This window comes from Abramis brama (genome assembly GCF_963993115.1).
Source record: "Abramis brama genome assembly, chromosome: 3".
Taxonomy (NCBI): Eukaryota; Metazoa; Chordata; class Actinopteri; order Cypriniformes; family Leuciscidae; genus Abramis; species Abramis brama.
The window spans coordinates 35,183,697-35,202,829 of NC_139965.1; the positions used below are offsets into that span (position 1 = coordinate 35,183,697).

The window sequence follows — 19,133 nt, forward strand, 5'->3', positions numbered from 1 at the left end:
AAACCTTGGAGTTGTGATTGATGATCAGTTAAACTTAAAAGACCACATTGCTAGAACTGCCCGGCCCTGCAGATTTGCCTTATACAACATTAGGAAGAGCAGGCCCTTTGTAAGTCGCTTTGGATAAAAGTGTCTGCTAAATGATTACATGTAAATACTTTTATAGAGAGTACATCATGATTTTAAATGTCCACAGAGGTGTTATTTTTCTTAGTCATATTTTCCTGTGTAGGGTTAAGGAGTGCTGGAGCATCCTGGACATGTGGCCATTCCATCACGAAGGTTATTATTATTATTATAATTATTATTGAAGTTCATACAATAATTGTTCCATGTAACCTGAGGATATATTTCTTAAAATATACCTGACACCTGAGCAATGTTCTGTATAGCACTGTATGTCTACGGTGACAATACCATAAAAAATAGCTTCAATTTAAAAAAAAAAAAACAAGTTATGTGGAGAGAGTTGACCTTGACCATTTCTGTAAGACATTCAATAAGCATAAAATTCTTGCCTCAGTCTCCAAACAATCATGTAACCTTTTATAAGTCTAACTTTCCAAGGTACCATCTGAATTGAACAGGTATCACAGAATGAAGTGTTTCTTTAGTCACGTTAGCTAAAGGACACTAGTCGTTTTACACTTCATGCCGTTTTGAATTTTGAAATTTCCAGACTATGGGGTGAAACTCTTTCTTCTCATTATTATAATCAAAATAGTTGTCATGCTTTAGTTTGTTACATAAAAAAAAAACAAGGTCGACAAGAAGTAACCTTCAGAGACAGAAAGCAGATTTGAAGTCAACCAAATTTTAACAAAAGTTCTGCAGGGCAGTCTGAGCGAGGGCTAAAAAGGATCAAAAGTCAGACAGACTTTCGTGGCCTGTCGTGTCAGCCATGTCTTCCAAAGTGAAGGCCAATAGACATATTCGAAGAAATAAGAATATCCTCACAAAAGCCAAGGAGCAGACAAACAAACAAAAGCAAATGTCAAGCAGGGCTGCACTTCAGCAATTGCCTCTCTGTCTAAGAACCCAGGGGTATTTATCTTTGGTCCTCTGTCAAAACGGCTCGGCCATTCCTTGCAACTAATCCTACTAAACTGACTCTCTCCACTTAGATCAATGGGGCACGACGCTAAGCACTTCTGACAGATACATACATCCGAAGCACGTCCCAGTCCCTAAACTCTACCCTCCTCTGAACGCACGAGTAGACCCCGCAGTCCCCCAGCCCTCCGCCCCTTTCTCACTTACTCGTTTAGACAAGATCACAGATTCAGATATGATAGTCACAGCCTCTGAAAAAATTAATACCACTCTGAGGAAAATCTCCCAGGATTACTATAACTCCGTTAACCTGTTTATCGTGCTCTTTATTCTATAGGTTTGAATAATAAATCAATTTTGCTTTCCTCTCAGGGAGCGAGCTGGAACTTAATGATCTCCCACCTCCGACCCCCTCAGTCTCTCTCTCTGCACTCGCTCCCCGTCTCTTTTGCTCTCTCTCTTTCTCTCTCTCCCTCCTTCAGTGGCGTAATGCGCCACTTGCCTCACAGAGCTACTGGTGGTCAGGGGGCTGCGAATGTTATCTGATTTTCCAGAGAGGGGTTTGGAGCTGGACTAAAGAGGCTGGGACAATAACAGGAAGCGGCCAGAGGAACGGCTGGGCTGGGCTGATCACTTTTGCCACTGGAGTGGCCTGATTGTCCAGTGAGCAGCTCTGTTGGAGCTCAGACAGGTTCACATGCAGCTGCTGGAAACAGACACCGCTGACCTGAAATTGAGGAGGATATAACTCAACTTTACAATAAAAAGGGATTTTCAAATCAAGAACGATTGTTGAAGGGACCAAGACTCCGGTAGGTGATTTTTTTAATATATATGTTATATATATTATGCATATATTTGTCTTTCTAATGATATATTTCAAGTCAAAGCCATGAAGTTCATTCAAATTTTTTACATATTTTAATGACTGTATAATATATACTGTATGTGTGTGATTTACTTTAAATTATATTAAGTCATATTTCTAAAATGTATCTTTACAAAAAAAAACTAAAAAAAACTCTAATTTGAAAGATGCTTCCTGGACTAATAGGAAGGAAATTCCCAAGGAACACTGATTACCCATGGGAATACGTTGAACTGGATGTAACATTTTACTTAGGGACAGAGAAACAATAATAAATCCTTACACCATCTGTCCTTCTTTTTTCTTGAAACAGCACAGCAGTTACAGGTTATTCTTAATGTCTCATCCCATATGCCCCTGTGGGAATAATGTTTTAAGAGATGCAGAAATCAGTTCAATCACATCAGACAATGAAAGCCGATGATACAAATTATTAAGGGTCATGTAAAACAGCACAGTTCAGTCTATAAATAATATAAAACATGCTTGACGCTATGCATATACTTGTAAATTAAGAGAGGTGTACCAGATGAGTCAGAGGTGTGGGAACAGGTGCAATGCACACACTTCAGACAGTGACACCTTTAAAAGGTCTCTGGAACTTGTGACATGGAAGATATGGGATATAATGGAGGGAGAGTTGATGTATATCAGGCTGAATTTCCTAGAGGAGAGAGTAGGCAGACTGCAGATTGCTGGAAGCTGCTCCATGATTAAACCTATTTTAATCTGAAGCCCGCACACACATACACATACACATAAAGACTTTAAAATGACTGGTTTAAACAACAATTGCTTTGGAAATGGTGTTCTTTTTAGTAATGTAAAATGATAAGAACAATTTTTGTATTAAACGCTTCAGTGTCAATGTAATGAGACTATAATGAGTCTCAGCTAGAAAGCTGTTGATAGCACTGCATTAAAAAAAAAAAAAAAATATATATATATATATATATAGGCTATACATATATATATGAAAAATATGTGATGGTTAACTTCAGACTTGTTTGATTGGAAATTATCTACTCTGTTTCCTAAGCAAAAATGTAATAGAAATGAAGGACGAGAGAGTGTTAGAACTAAACTGCATTAAGGCTGTTGTTTTTAATATTGCACAATATAACACAACCAGAAGTGCTTCTTACTGAATATGAGCCATAGACACAAGCCCATCAAAAGTTTATACAGACAAGAAGTTAAAATCGAGTTACCAACATTTAAAAAACAATATGGCTTGTACAATATTTTGTGCCAGTGAAACCAACAGAAAGAAGCCAAAGCAGAATCAGCATTTGGAATTTAGTTTAGCAAACACAGACAAGTGTTCTGTTACATCCAGTGATATGTTACATCAAATATTAGCACTTATGGAACAATGCTCATACAATAAAAGTATACTCTTAAAAGTTTTAATTAACTATTGTTTTTACTTGTTTTTGTTTTTTTTGTTTTTTTTATGAATTAAATAACTCAAACATACTTAAAATACTTTTCTTTTCTTTTTTTTATCTGAAATGACCAATTAAACACAAAAGTATTTTTTACTTCATTTATACTTTATTTATTTTATACATTTCTCCTTATAAAGAACTTTTTTGCCATAAAAAGTTCTTCAAAACTGAGTCAAGAATCCTGTAGAATCCCATTGAACCATTGAGTGTATTGTACTGGGACATTGGCATTTTGACATACATTTGCAGAAAATAAGTTATTTATTAAGTTATTTAAGTATAAAAACTGTTTTGAATCTCATAGCTTAGCAAAATAGTGGATAGTGAACAGCATTTCCCTTTTGTCCTTTAAACTTTGATAATAACAATAAATGTTTCTTGAGCAGCAAATCAGCATATTAGAATGATTTCGTAAGGATCATGTGACATGCTTTTCTTTTTTTTTAATCAGACATGAATAAACAGGAACATCTGAGTAGGAATGAACTCAAAGTGTTGTACATTTCGTATGCAATGCCCATACATTTCTGAACCCGTTGTTATGAAGTGATGGCATTTTATACCTTATGTGAAAGTAATCATTTTGAGTGGAAGAGTCTCAAGCAAAACCCTCAAGCAAAGATTTAGCAATTTGGGAACACTTAAGAAGCATAATCCACCTCATCTTAATATAATCATCTAAATGAGTCTAACATAAGAATGGTCCATCAAGCTAAAGCATGTTATCTGGGATTGGAATATCCTCTGAATTTTTCAGGCACATAGTAGTCTGGATAATGTATTAGTATAGGCTTTTACAGTGTCACACAGAGTGTGCAGTTTCCCATGATTCAAAAGCATGCAGTCGAAAGACTGTGCGACAGGAGGAATCCTAATTAGACAGACAATTTAATGAAGGGATTTTATAGTCGGAGATAACAATGGATTTCTTTCTTTCAGTCACACTTTAAATTAGATGTCAAAAAAGTTGTTAGGTACAAAATATTGTACTTGTATTGTGTTTACCCAAAAACACTTGCTGCTATTGAGGTGTGATACTGCTTAGGGACAGGTTTGGTGGTATGCACTGTAAAAATGTATATGAACAATAAGTTATGACAACATCAAAACAAGTTAAGCAAACTTTTTTACAACTTAGTTATACAAGATTCAACTCATTTTTTAAAAGTCAGTTTAATGTCATTTAAGTTGAAATAACTTAAAGGGGTGGTTGATTATGATTTCACTTTTTTAACTTTAGTTAGTGTGTAATGTTGCTGTTTGAGCATAAACAACATCTGCAAAGTTACAATGCTCAAAGTTCAAAGCAAAGGGAGATATTTGCTTTTAAAGAAATCTCTTTTTAAGGACAACAACAAACGGCTGGTATAGGGAACGACATTCCTCCAGTGTTAGTGACATCCTCAATCCTAAAATGTACATTAACCCCGCCCCCTGAACATGATTTATAGATTATCAAGACAGATATGCTAATCAATGACTAGAAGATAACTACACATAAGCTACATAAATTCATCAACTAACCATTCAGAAATGTCCTGTTGCATTCTACATGTTGTCACTTCTTCTTGAGTCTCTCCATCAATGTCTGAATCCGGTTTGAACATGTAAAAAACTGTAAAAGGCTAAAAGTTTTTGAAATTCAGTGCATGTCTGTGTGAGTGCAAGTTGTTCAAGTTGCTGCTGCTCCCCGCCCTCTGTGCTGGGAGCAGCAGCTCATTTGCATTTAAAGGAACAGACACAAAAGGGTGCGTTTTTGCTCACCATCAAAAATTGTCAATTTTAACATGTTATATAAAAATATCTGTGGGGTATTTTGAGCTAAAACTTCACATACACACTCTGGGGACATCAAAGACTTATTGTACATCTTGTGAAAAGGGCATTATACCACCCCTTTAAACATCCAAGTTGATCGTAATTAAAAAAAATAATAATAATAAGGCAGCAACTTTTTTTACAGTGTGTGTAGGTTTAAGGGTGGGTTAAGGTGTAAGGGAAGAGTCAACATTGATGTATATTACATAAATTAATTACAGCTGTGGTTACATGTAAGTACAATGTAAAAACATGTACACAATAATTGCATTGTATCAATTAATTAATTTAAAATGTTAGTATAATAATTAAGGACTTTTCTTTCTTTCTTTCTTTCTTTCTTTCTTTCTTTTTTTTGAGGCTAAAGTAATCATGTTTGAAAGACATGAATTAATGTATATATTTATGTTTTGTTGTTCCATTCATATGGTCCACAGATGATGAAACTGTCTGCCTGGAGGCAGATGACTGAGCCTGGATGCTGGGCAGGTATCATGGTCATGTTATGTACACTCAGCATGGGAGCTGATGTCCAGCAAGCTCTGAAAACACCCTCCATGCCGAGCACAGTACTCCAAAGACATAAGAGAGCTTGGACATGGAATAAACTTTATGTGAATGAGGAAACACCTTTGGAACAAAAACAAAAACAAACAATTGGAAAGGTAAAGGTTCTAAACCATAGTGCTAGATTGAATATTATGCTAATCGACTACTTTTTCAAATTTACTTCAAAGGTTATTGAAGAGTCTTCTGAGGTGTTACTATAGTTTAAAAAAAGGCCTAATGAACAGAATCTTTATCATCTTTGTTTGACATTAAGCTTTCTTTTTTATATCCCTCTTTTCACTTCCTTTCTCTTTTCAGCTAGATAATACACTTTTCTCTGTGAACACAAGATTCATTCTCTCTGGAGAAGGTGCTGATGACATTTTTTCTGTAAATGACAATGGGGATGTCTTTGTCCATGAAAAGCTGGACCGGGAGAAGAAAAGTAGATACACGCTCAAGGCTTCATTAATCAACATTAAAAACAACCTGTCGATGGATGAAGTTTTTACATTTGTTATAGTGGTCATGGATGTTAATGACAATATACCTGTTTTTCCACCTGACCTCTCTGGATCTATCAGCGAGTCCTCTATAGCAGGTAACAGAGTATCATACGTTCTTTTCTTTCTTTTTTTTCATGGTGGCCATATGTGACCCTGGACCACAAAACACATTCACCAATATAAAGACAGATGATGTGGAATTACTTGAGCTTAAATTCATGGATTTATGAAATGTGGATGTTGCAGTACTCTAAAACAATACAAAATAACAGCATTATTTTATTTTATAGATAAAAATAAGTACACTTCTCACATTTATATCAAAACTATTAAGTTACACTAAGAAAAAGTAACTATTATGATTTTTATTTTTGTGTTTATGTTTATGTTTACATTATGTTTGTAGGATCGTTAGTAATGACAGTAAATGCGACTGATGGTGATGATCCCACCACTCCAAATGGAAAGATTGAGTACAGACTGCTAAATGGGACAGACCTCTTCAACATCAACAATAAAGGTATATTTACAGTATACAGTATACACACTCTACCATTCAAAAGACTGGGGTCAGTAGGTTTTTGTAGCGTTTTTAAATTAAGTATTTTATGCTCATCAGGGCTACATTTATTTGATGAAAAATAAATAAAAAATAGTAATATTGTGAAATATTTTTACAATTTAAACTGTTTACGATTTATTTATTTTTATTTGAATCTATCAAAAAAAAATTAACTTATTCCTATGAGGGCATTCAGGAAATTTTCCGCATCATTACTCCAGTCTTCAGTGTCACATGATCCTTACGAAATCATTCTAATATGCTGATTTGCTGCTCAAGAATGTTTTGTTAGTATCAGTGTTTTCCTGGTTGATGTTTTATTGGAAACTAGTATAAAAAAATCCCAGTATTTTTTGATGTACAGAAAGCAACAGCATTTACTAAGTTTATGAAATATTATGAAATATTATGAAATAGAATTGTTTTTGTAACAATATATATATATATATATATATATATATATATATATATATATTATTTTTTTATTTTTTTGTAGGTGAAATCTTTACACTGAAAAGTGACCTGGACCGTGAGAAACAGAGTCAGTACCTAATTGCTATACATGCCAAAGATATACCAGGAAATGTTAATGGGTATTCTGCTACTACCATTGTGACCATCAACATTACTGACATAAATGACAACATTGCCACCTTCAAGACAGGTAAGTCAACTTAAAAACTGTAACTGAATATTTTGTAAAGACTCACTGCGTGTTAGACTAGAGTACTTTTAGAGTCAGTGCCAACAGAACGTATTTTTTTCCTGCAGGAAAATACCATTTTAATGTGAAAGAAGACAGTGAAATCGGATTTACAATTGGCATATTAGAGGTCGAGGACAAAGACGAGACACAAAACAAAGATCCAACTTTTACTATACAACAGCGATATGGTGAAATGTTTGGCATCAAACAAAATAATGAGAAAGATGGAATTCTTAGCCTCAAAGTGGTAAGTATTTCAAGCTATAATACTTGGTTATTGACCAACTTGTTTTTTTTAAGAATGCTGGGTTTTTTTTCCTTTTTCCTCAAAAACACAGTCTAGCACAAAGTATTTTACAACAATACAGTGTGAAAAACATACTGCCATACTTAATGTAATCTGCATTTTACAGATCCAAAAATAATAATACCTGAAATAAATAATGAATACCCAAATATTAAAAATAATCAATTTATGAGTTCTACTGTATGACTGGTGTATTGTAATTCTGAACATGCCTGCAGATTAATATATGAAGTACTTTAGTTTAATAATAAAAAAAGAATGTTAGCACATTTCCAGCATGTCCTATTATATAAGAATGCAAAGTAACAAAGATGGAGGCATATGTCTGAACAGGGTTAACTATCAGGAGGAAACTTAATCCTTAAATTCTCTACTTAAGATCCCCCATAAAAAAAAAATTAAAAAAAGCATTCTAAAGGAGCACCACATTTCCAAATAGACTCCAGTGCTCTTTCTTGCTAAAGAAGCTATAAAATCTTTTTCCATTGCCATGTGTTCTATAGTAAATTTAACCAATGATTGATGTTTAATACATGTAATTGTTCTGTTTTCCAAATTGAAAAGAAGCTTTCTTGGCAAAGCATTAGAGCAATATAAACTGGTTTTAAGTAATGTGATTTTACTGATGACAGAGGGAAGGGGATATGAATACTTAAGACTGAGCAATGCTGTTAATGATTTGAATCAAAGTTGAAATTGAAGCTCTTGTGCCTTTATTGTTATTTTGCTAATTTTTCTTTCCAATCACTTACAGCCTCTTGACTATGAAAAATTAAAGATGTACACTTTTAGTGTAAACGTGGACGAGCACACAGTGTCTAAAAAAGCAGATAACCGAGGACCAAACCTGCTGAAGAGAGCCGAAGTTTTCATCAATGTAATTGATGTCGACGAACCACCTGTTTTCAGCCAAACTGAATACACGTTCAGCATCTACGAGGGCCCCTTCAAGAACCCGCGCATTGGAGCTGTTTCAGCAAGGGATCCAGATAGCACTGGTTTCAAAATACGGTATAAACTGAACTGTATTTTTATTCATTTATCAAAAAAGATGAAAGGCTTTCTGTGTTCTGCTGTACTGTCGTAAAGGTATAGACAGAGTAAATAGACGGAAATACAGTAAGACTGAAATTTAATCTAATGATCCCTTTAGGTACTCCATTGAAGACCCAAACTGTCCTGTAGCTGTGGATCCTGTCCAAGGACATCTGTCTTTGAAGTGGCAACTGGACAGAGAGCAAGAATCCTCATACACATTCCAGGTTACAGCCCATGAGGATAAACCAAATGGTAGGATATAAACAAGCTTTCACAACTTAGGCTACCCGTTTACACTACCAATCAAAATTCTGCACACATCTTCATTTTTTTATTTTTTATTATTTATCTTTTCTTTTCCACGTTTTAGAAAAGCAGTGAAGGCACATAACGCAAATTCCAGTATATGAATATTTTTTTTCAGGAAATAAGTTAGTCAAAATTTGCGATTTCAGTGTTAATAAAATACTGGGGGGATCACAAGGTCACTGAATTAGCCCAGGCTAAATTATCTAATCAAGGATTTGTTTCAAGAAATCCAACAAAATGTGACTTCTGGATACTGTTTTGTTTTGCTTTGCTAATTATTGTCGTTGTTGTTGTTGTTTGCAACTTTGGTTAGTACTTAACTTTATTTTTTTTAATTTTTACTTTAATAAAAATGTATGTAGTAGCAAAAAATGGTAGTTAAATTGTTTTTATAAAAGAAGAATTAACAAACTAGACAAGCACCAGTAATATACTGTATGAACTTTTGATGGAGTTCATAGACAAATAGAAGTAGTTAATAATAGGTTTGACAAGATTAAATAAAATAGGCATCTCATCATCATCATTATTATCATCATCACAGACAATAAAAAACGATTGTTTTGTTTTTCTTCTCTGATTTCTCAGGCCTAAAGTCCTATGCGATGGTTAATCTAAAGGTTCTTGACATTAACGACAATGCACCAGAGCTAACTAATGGGAGCTACGTGTATGTTTGTGAGAGTGATACACCTGGAACAGTAAGGAATTACCTAAATACATTTCACATTATTAAATTTATAATGACTTTCCTTTAGATAGGCCTATATTTCCATAACCCTTAATTTATTACCCTTTTGCAGATCATTGGGACTATTGGTGCCTACGACAAGGATGAAAATTCAGGCAGGTTCCGCTTCACCCTGACAAAAAAGAACTCAAACTTTTCCCTTCTTGATAACGAAGGTAAGAAAAATTATGTTCACTAAAATTGATCCATATAGTAGTGCTAATCATCTTCAATCAATTGTTCTACCATTATAAATATAGGATAATGTTTGTAACATTGAGTTTAAAAAGGGTGTTTCTAGTGCAGGTATACTTTTTCTTCATGATGGACATCAAGATTGTTTTATCTTTAGTCCCTGAACTACTCCAAAGCAAACTAACTGCTGATCATAGTGTAATCAGACATAAAAAGAATAGAAATAAACCCACCAAAGTACTCTAAAAAGCATTAGGTACAAGCTTTCTAAAAGCAGCAGCCCTGCACAATAAATCTATGATCTGACACTCCATGTTCTAAATGTGCCAGACTGAGGAACATTTTCAGAACACTGGTTTCTTTCCTCGCAGCTGTGTAATGAACTAAAATGACAGATTACTAATTTTAAACTGGCAGAAAGTAGGTTGTTAAGGTGCCTTGACTGGAACTAATAAATATGTCTTGGAGTTTTCTCTTTAATAAAAATGACATATCAGCATATTCAAATGATTTTTAAAGGATCACCGACTGAAGAGACACTGACTGAATACAGAAAATTCTGCTTTGTCATCACAGGAATAAATTACATTTTAAAATATATTAAAATAGAAAACAGTTAATTAACTGTTCATTTAAAAAAAAAAAAAACATTAAAAAAATCTGGTTACACTTTATTTCAATGGTCCACTTCAGACACTCTACCAACTGTATAACTTTGCAACTACAGGTCAACTAACTCTCAGAGTATTATGGCGCTTTTCCACTACACAGTACCAGCTCGCCTCGACTCGACTCGACTCGGCTCTGTTTGGTTTTCCACTGTGTAAAAGGTGTACCTGTACCTGCTTCCAGGTACTTTTTTTCGTACCACCTCCGGCGAGGTTCTGTAAGCGGGCTGAGGCGATACTAAAATGTGACGTGAAAACACGACAGACTGCTGATTGGTCAGAGAGAATCGTCACTATTCACTGCGTCATCACTGCACGCGCCAGACGGAGTATCCTGAATAAAAAACAGCAAAAACAAAAACATCCAAAAACAGCATACACTCGATTTCCTCCATTGTCCTGTGTGTGTGGGTAGCGGGTGTGTCTCGCGTAGAAGATTAAGTCACGGCAGTTTCCTGCGGCGTCGCTATGACGACCAGGTACTATTGTGGAGGTACTATCTGCAATGAAAAACGGAGCGAAAAGCGAGCCGAGCCGAGTCGAGTCGAGTCGAGTTGAGCTGGTGCTGGTAATGGAAAAGCACCATTAGTAGACTAGTAAATTGCTAGTAGACTGTTAAGTAAAGTTTAGTTGAATAAGTAGTTGCAAAGTTACTTATAGTCAGTAGAATATCTTTTGGAGGACCATCACAATAAAGTGTTAGCATATATTAAGCAGACAGTCTAATACTCTAATGACTGGTTGATGACATGTAGTTGCAAAATAGTAGAATGTCTAAAGTGCACCTTCGAAATAAAGCGTTACCAAAAATCCAACGCTGTCTCGCGACCAATTCGTACGAATTCGTACGAGTGAGTAAAAGGTGGCTAATTCGTACGATTTGTGTAAACCCCAGTGATGGGTAGGTTTAGGGATGGGGTCAGGGTACAAATTCACACAAATTGGGCAACTCGTAAAATATGTACGGTTTAAAAAATCTAATTGCAGTGCGATCGGGTTGAAAAATCTCACCGATGCCAAACTTTTGAACAGTAGTGTACATGTTTTAAATTATTTATTAATGTAATCTATTAAATAATTTATTTTATTCCTAGCCATGTATTCAGTGACAAAAGAATGTTTCTTTTTACAACTGTAACTGGCTTTCCTCAAAATGTGCTGGAGCATTTCATTTCATGCCACATGAATGCCAAAGTGAAGATTTACTTCCTACTATTGTGTAAAATGGGATATTCTTAGGCCTGGTTGCATTGAATTGTCACAAAAATCTCAGCAAAATTTCCCTCAAAGCATCAACAGAAAACAAAAGCAGAGTTCAATGACAACAATAGCACTGCTGATGAAAATTGTTAGCTTTGCACCTGTGGCAAACATAGTCCGACATTTCCCTTGAATAAGAGCAAAATTAATAACTGCATCTCTTCAATTATTAATATTCATTGTAGACAACACTTCGAGAATTGAGCTGAAGCAAGGAGGTTTCAGTACAGAGCACTCAGTGGAACATGTGCTCGAAATCGAAATCGCTGATGGAGGTACACCAGAAAAGAAGAGCATTAACCCACTCCCGATTAAAGTGTGCAAATGTCAGACGGGACGACGGATAGAGTACTGTAAGGCCTACGCCCAGGCCGGAATGAGCGTCAGCGCCCTCTTAGCCATTCTTCTCTGCATCGTCACCATCCTGGGTATGTTTCAGACATCTCTTATCTCATTTGCTTTTCTTCTTTCTGTTGCAAAGATAGCCTTGCAAGGTCAATGACACATTCTTTATTTTTAAGAATCACATGTGTTTTTTAAGGCAAAAAAAAAAAAAAGGAAACATTTTTAAAAACCAAAAGCATCATTTAATTAGGCCCAGCAAAACAGGTTATGAAGGATTCATGACATGACATGAGAGTTATCATATTAATAATACATGCAAACATTTTAAATCCTGTCTTTGAGGAAAGGCTTTTCTCCGTAATTTCCCAAGTGGAGGCAGTGTTTATTTAATTTACAATCTTTTGATCCTTTAAGTGGTGTGATTGTATAAATAACCCAGGGAACAGTCTGAATAAGCATGTAAGAGAGGCACTTAGCTCCATATTCTCTGTCATTGTCATTGTTGGTTAGTTCACTGTATGTGATGAGATGTTGTGCACTCTCAGAAATAAAGGTATAAAAGACGTCACTGGTGAGGTACTTTTTTTAAAAGTTACACTTTTGTACATTATTTAACTCTAAAAGGTGCGTATTAGTATAGACACATATTATTCCTTTGTTGTAAGTCGCTTTGGATAAAAACGTCTGCTAAATGCATACATGTAAATGTAAAGTGTGCATATCAGTACCTGGTACTAATATCAGATTTTGAACTTTTTTTCTGAGTGTGAGATGAAGACATTTTGCTTGCGTCTGTACACCTTTTCTTGTGTGAAACGAGAGAGGAGTGATGACAATTAAGAGACAATCCACTGATCTGCACTCACACCATGAGATAGACGAGAAGTGTTGAGGTTCATGTACTCCCATGATAATGAGAGACTTTCAATACTACGGCTATTTTAAAATTCTCAAAGGTTCCACTTTATGTTCTTTTACTTGTGCTGTCAATACAAATTTTATAATGAGTTTATATTACAGAAATAAACAGGAAGATGTTAAAATGATTATTTGTGAAAGAAAGAAAGAAAGAAAGAAAGAAAGAAAGAAAGAAAGAAAGAAAGCCAAAAAAAAGAGATTATTTTGATATTGTGTTTATTTCTCATATATTAGTCATCGTCATCCTCATTGTGTTGCGGAGGCGCTATCAGAAAGACGTTTTGGTCACCAAGTCGTCTGGCGAGATCCACGAGCAGCTGGTGAGATATGACGAAGAGGGCGGTGGAGAGATGGACACCAATGGTTATGACGTCTCCATCCTGACCTCCGCCTGTCACGACAGCAGCTTTCGGCCTGGCGTGGGGCCTTCGCTTTATGCCATAGTGAAGAAACCTCCTGCTTGTAAGGGTGACATGGCCATGATGATCAATGTGAAGAAGGATGAGGCGGACCATGACCGTGATGGGATTCCCTACGATACTTTACACATCTATGGTTATGAGGGATCTGAATCCCTGGCCGGTTCCCTCAGCTCTTTGGACTCGTCCTCCAGTGGGTCCAATTTGGACTACGACTTCTTAAATGAGTGGGGACCTCGTTTCAGGACCCTGGCTCAGCTCTATGGAGTAGACGGCTCTGATACCGATAGCTCCTACTGATCCTAGACTGAAGCCCATTGTCATCAGGTGGTCGTCCTAGGGAGACACATGGAGACTGCTGTCTTCTCTTCAAGGGAATTTTTGTAAGGGTCCCTTTAAGAAAGTGATTAAGAAGTGCCAATACTTGTTTCCTTCAAGCATTGTTATGAAATTATGATGAGCACTACTACTGTATTTGTAATTTTCATAGAATCAGTGTATGTTGGTAGAATAACTTGCCTTGGTCTTTTAGACTGTTTTTTGTCTAGGTGGAATTTTATAAAACAGCATCGGACACTGGTTGGACAAATTCACTTTTAGGCTGTATTATCTTTATAGCAGATTTGAATTTGTGTTGTTACAATATATTTGTTCTTTCTTGCTCACACCATTTTGTGGAGGATTTTTTTTTTTTTTATTGCCTCTATTGTATTACTCAACCAACCCAATCTCATGAAAAAGCGTAACCATTTTACTTTTTGGCAAATTGATAAATAATTTGTATGCATTAGTATGATAAGATTCATGTGAATACATTACCCACCCTAAACCTAACTGTCAGGGAGTGGTAAATAGACCGCATGAAAACATACAATTACAAATGAGATCATACAAATTAATACGAATTTGCAACCAATTCACTAAAACGTAAAAGTTATGAGTCGCAATGATTCTGTAGAAACCCTCAGTTTGTGTTTATCTCTTTTTTTTCTATGTATACAAGTGTTTTCTGGACTCAGTCAGAGTAATTGTGAAGCCAGCATTGTTCAGCAGACTCTTCTCATCAGGAAAACTACTGTATTGCCATGGGAGCAACAGAGGAAGTGGTGATAGCAGTACTTTGAAAGAATTAAAGGCTACTTCAAGTTTATTTGACAGGAATCATCAGCACATCGATTGTTATGTATAAAGCCCAAATCTCAAAGGTCAACCATAATAAGGCAATTGCAGACGTCTCAGGAAATGTGTAGTGAGTTGTATGCCTGTTGAAATGTGAGAAGTGGTCTCAACAACTGTACTACCATGTGAATTATAAGCGTGGCTATTTAACAGCATCAAACGAAAATAATACAAAGCTGAAATTGCTAAATGTTATTTTGATGATTGTTAAAACCAACACTGGCCAGCCAGTGTCTTGACAGTATTGTTCATCCTTCATTCAAGACTAAATAGACAAAAGGATCTCCTTCCATTGAAAAAATGTGTAAACTGTCTTTATACCTTAAACAATTTACCTCTGTGCACAAACCTATTTCCCCCATTAACCATGGGCACAATATGTGGAAGCCACCTTCTCACTTTCCTGTAGGGAATTACATGCCAAGTACTGTTCTACCGTCTTGTTTAAAATGACCAGCTCCATCACTGAAATGTCAACTTCCTGTCTGTGTGAGCACAAGGAAACACACTTCCTGTTCCCTTATCTTTCAAGTGAAGGAACAGATTGAAACCGTTTTCCTGTTTTCTTGTCTTGGAGGGATAAAGAAAGAAAACTTAGGAGAGCAGGGAAATGCTAAAGAACAACATAAATCACACTGTCTTGGTCATAAATAATTGTCCTTCAAGACAAAAGGTGCTGCTCTTGATTTTTTTTTTTTTTTTTTTTTTACCATACAATTTAATTTGTTTTCATCTTTTTCTTAAATTATTTTAGGGGAATATCTTATAGTTCTAAATGTATCTTTATCATTCTGGTTGTAGAATTAGATGTTTAATCAATATACTGTATAACTGCTGGGCAAATACTATTACTTAAGTGAAAATCATAGACTTCTCATTCTCATAAAGGAAATTATGTTTAATATTTCTCAAGTAAAACAATGTACAGAAAAGCTGGAACTGTTTAACTGAAATAAGTTGGGACCTTCAGTAGACTGTATATGTGATTGTTACCTATTGTTATCATATTTCATCTTAGTATGTATGCTTTGAATCAGCGCTTATTGACATAATGGCCTATTTAAAAGTGTGTAGTGTGATGTATGAACATTTTTCTAATCAAACAGATGTTTCTGAGATTTGATGAGGAGGAGGAGGTCCAGCAGATGTCAGTGTTGGGCAGTCAGACTAAACATTTCAGTGTGTGGTTATTTTGTATGTGTCAGAGGGTCAACAATATGTGCCTTTTTTTCTATTGTTTCTATTGTTAAAATATAATTTTTTGTTTTCTCTTTTAAAACTGCCAATTTTGTATTTGAATAAACTTCACATTCCATAAAATGCTTTCATTATCCTTCATTTAAAATAAATTGTAGAATACAGTTTAATGAGAAAAACGTCATGTTTTGATCTTCATGTTTTAATGACAAAATGTGAAATAAGGGCTCCTTTACCTCTGAACAATAAAGTGTAAAGATAGGAGAGTGTGTGTGTCTCATTAAACCAATGTTGTCTGGGTAGCAGAATGTGCCTTGAGGTGAAAATTCATAATGTCTGTTGTTTATCGAGCAGACAAACAGATCACACAGATAGCAGCACATTAGCAGAAATTCCACAGTGATGTCACGCCTAACACATCTGTGAGACACCCAGCTGGGACTTCCTGAGGCTTCAGACTCTGCCACTCATAGTGTTCACAGATCAAAGGGCTTTCTTGCAATGAACACAGAGATGATGCTATATAATGAGGAAAATTAATATGATTAATATTTATCATCACCATTTTATTGTACTGTCTTCTAAACAAGTATTATATACAGTAACCTTAGTTACACATCTGTGCAAGAGTTTGGGGTCAGTAGGACTGAAATAAGTATTTTTTCTTATCAGTGCAATGTATCTTGTTGTTGACACTATTGGGAATGGCATCAGTGTGGCCAGTGTCTGAAGCATGTGTAAACACACAGCAATAATCATTGGCAGACGGCAGTCCATGACATCACACGCAGAGTGCCTGTCTATGCTTCATAGCAAGGGAAGTCATGGCTAGTACAACCTTCCTTCCTCTTTTGCGGGACAGACCCCTACCCAAAGCCCCAAGAGCAGTAGGGGGAGACACAACATAGCCTCGGGTATGCTCTGGTATCCCTCAAATATTGCCTGTGAAAGCTCTGCAGGGTGCAAAAAAAGTAGTGGACAACTACTTGTTTTTCTTAAATGTAGTCCAACTCATAATGCCCAAGCTACAACCTTCAGTATTGCCAATGTCCCTACCATCCCAGACAGCAATATAGTGTCGGCCCAGATCCGGCCCACATCCGGGCCGCGTGGAATCCACGTGTACCAGATGTGGGCCGGATCTGGGCCGGATTATGAATAATAATATTATTCAGAAAAGAGAGGCAAGCAAGAGAAAGACATAGCCTATTACAGTTTGCCCAATAACACTTATCAACCAGGCTCTATACCTCAAGGAAGACACAGGGAAGCTTATGCCCTACTTAAAGACCTCAATGTAACTGGGGGCGAGCAGCTCATACACCGATTTGGCTATAAAAGCACCCATCCTAGGGGAGAGCATATATCCCTACTTCAAAATCCAACAATAGTTGGGAAGGGAGGCAAACAAAATACAGGGGGCACTTGCAAACTGCCCATCATAATTCCGTATAACCTGTATCAATCCTAAGGGGGCTCGATCTTCATGTGACGTCATGGACTGCCGTCTGCCAATGACTATTGCCATTTCACAAGTTCACACTTAAATATAAGCAGAGATATAGTAAAATATGCATATTTGGCATGCTGTCCGAAGAGAGGGCTCCGAGTTTAGAATTTGGCCCAAATCCAGAGCACTGACAATATGTATTGTCAGTATTGTCAATATGTATTGTCAACCCCCCATTAATTGAATGATAAAATTATCTTCTTAGAGCTTCACTGCAATATTGTCAGATGGGTTGTTTCAGAGTTTGGATTTAACTTTGGTTTAATTTTTTTTAACTAAACACTGTCATAGATACACACATTTTTAATTTGTTTCATGCTGCTCAAGTAAAAAAATCAAGAAATACATGTTAAACAAAAAGATTCTGTATAGAAGAATGGGCTAATACAAAATCACAATCTCACATGAGAATATTCACACACTCCCCATCCGAGCCCTGTACAGTTTCAAACAAATATGAACAGAGATACAGAGGAAATATACAGAATATACATGCAAATCACATCATTGTCACATTTCATCATTTATGGATCATTTAGTTCTTTATTGAAACAGTAAGCGAGGATTAGAAATAAGAAATAAAGCTTTCACTCTAAGTGCAGTTTGACAACGTGAACACAAGAGGACAGCACAATGTCAACATTTTGAACACCTTGAACACAGACAATCCATTTTATTTATGCAGTACGAAAATAAATTATGTTATACAATAACGAAACCTAAGGAGCATCAGGACTATTTTGTGATTTCTATTTATTTGTTTTTGGTTGGTTGGTTTGTGGTTTATGGGCATACATTTTTAAACAAAATTATTAACATTTGCTGAGCTAGGATGGGTTAAATTGAGCATACAGTATAGTGACAGTAATGACATCCATAATGTTACAAAAAATCTATTTTGAATAAATGCTGTACTTTTGAACTTTCATCAAATAAATATATCACAGTTTCCACAAAAATATTAAGCAGCACAATTGTTTTTTGTTTGTTTTTTACTGTTAATAATAAGAAATGTTTCTTGAGCATCAAATAATCATAATAGAACAATTTCTGAAAGATCATGTTACACTGCAGTAATGGCTGTTTCACAATATTACTGTTTTTACTGTATTTTGCAAATGCAGCCTTGGTGAGCATAAGAGATTTCTTTTGAAAAAAAGAAATATATAAAAATTTACTGACCCTACATTTTTGAACAGTAGCGTATGTCCATGCAGGAAGAAATGTAGTACAATGGATGTGATCACTGCTAACTAAATACACCCATTTTTTTTTTTTTTTTTTTTTTTTACAATAGACCTGTATCGTTTAGTCTAAGGATAAAGAAGATAGGCAAAGAAGATCAAAGTAAAAGTGTTTTTTGTTAATGAATTAACTCAGGTAATCCAAACACAAACAAAACAGTGTGTCATGCTCAAACAATACAGGACAATAAACTGAAGAAACTGAGGGACTTAAAAGGCATGGTGATGAATTCAAATGCAAACAGGTGTGTTCTAATTAGTAACATAATGAATAACCATGACAACTAAAGAAAAGCAGGAT

General features: G+C 35.6%; 1 protein-coding gene across 1 annotated transcript; it reads left to right on the forward strand.

The window, feature by feature from the left end:
* The first annotated feature begins 1,469 nt into the window (after nucleotides 1-1,469).
* Nucleotides 1,470-16,342, forward strand: cdh5 (cadherin 5). The gene is made up of 12 exons (XM_084107902.1): nucleotides 1,470-1,865; nucleotides 5,628-5,855; nucleotides 6,058-6,340; nucleotides 6,652-6,765; nucleotides 7,304-7,471; nucleotides 7,579-7,760; nucleotides 8,575-8,831; nucleotides 8,974-9,110; nucleotides 9,756-9,868; nucleotides 9,971-10,073; nucleotides 12,206-12,448; nucleotides 13,518-16,342. Exons 2-12 carry the CDS (start codon nucleotides 5,628-5,630, stop codon nucleotides 14,000-14,002), a joined length of 2,313 nt encoding a protein of 770 aa, XP_083964028.1. The 5' UTR covers nucleotides 1,470-1,865; the 3' UTR covers nucleotides 14,003-16,342.
* Nucleotides 16,343-19,133: the final 2,791 nt, after the last annotated feature.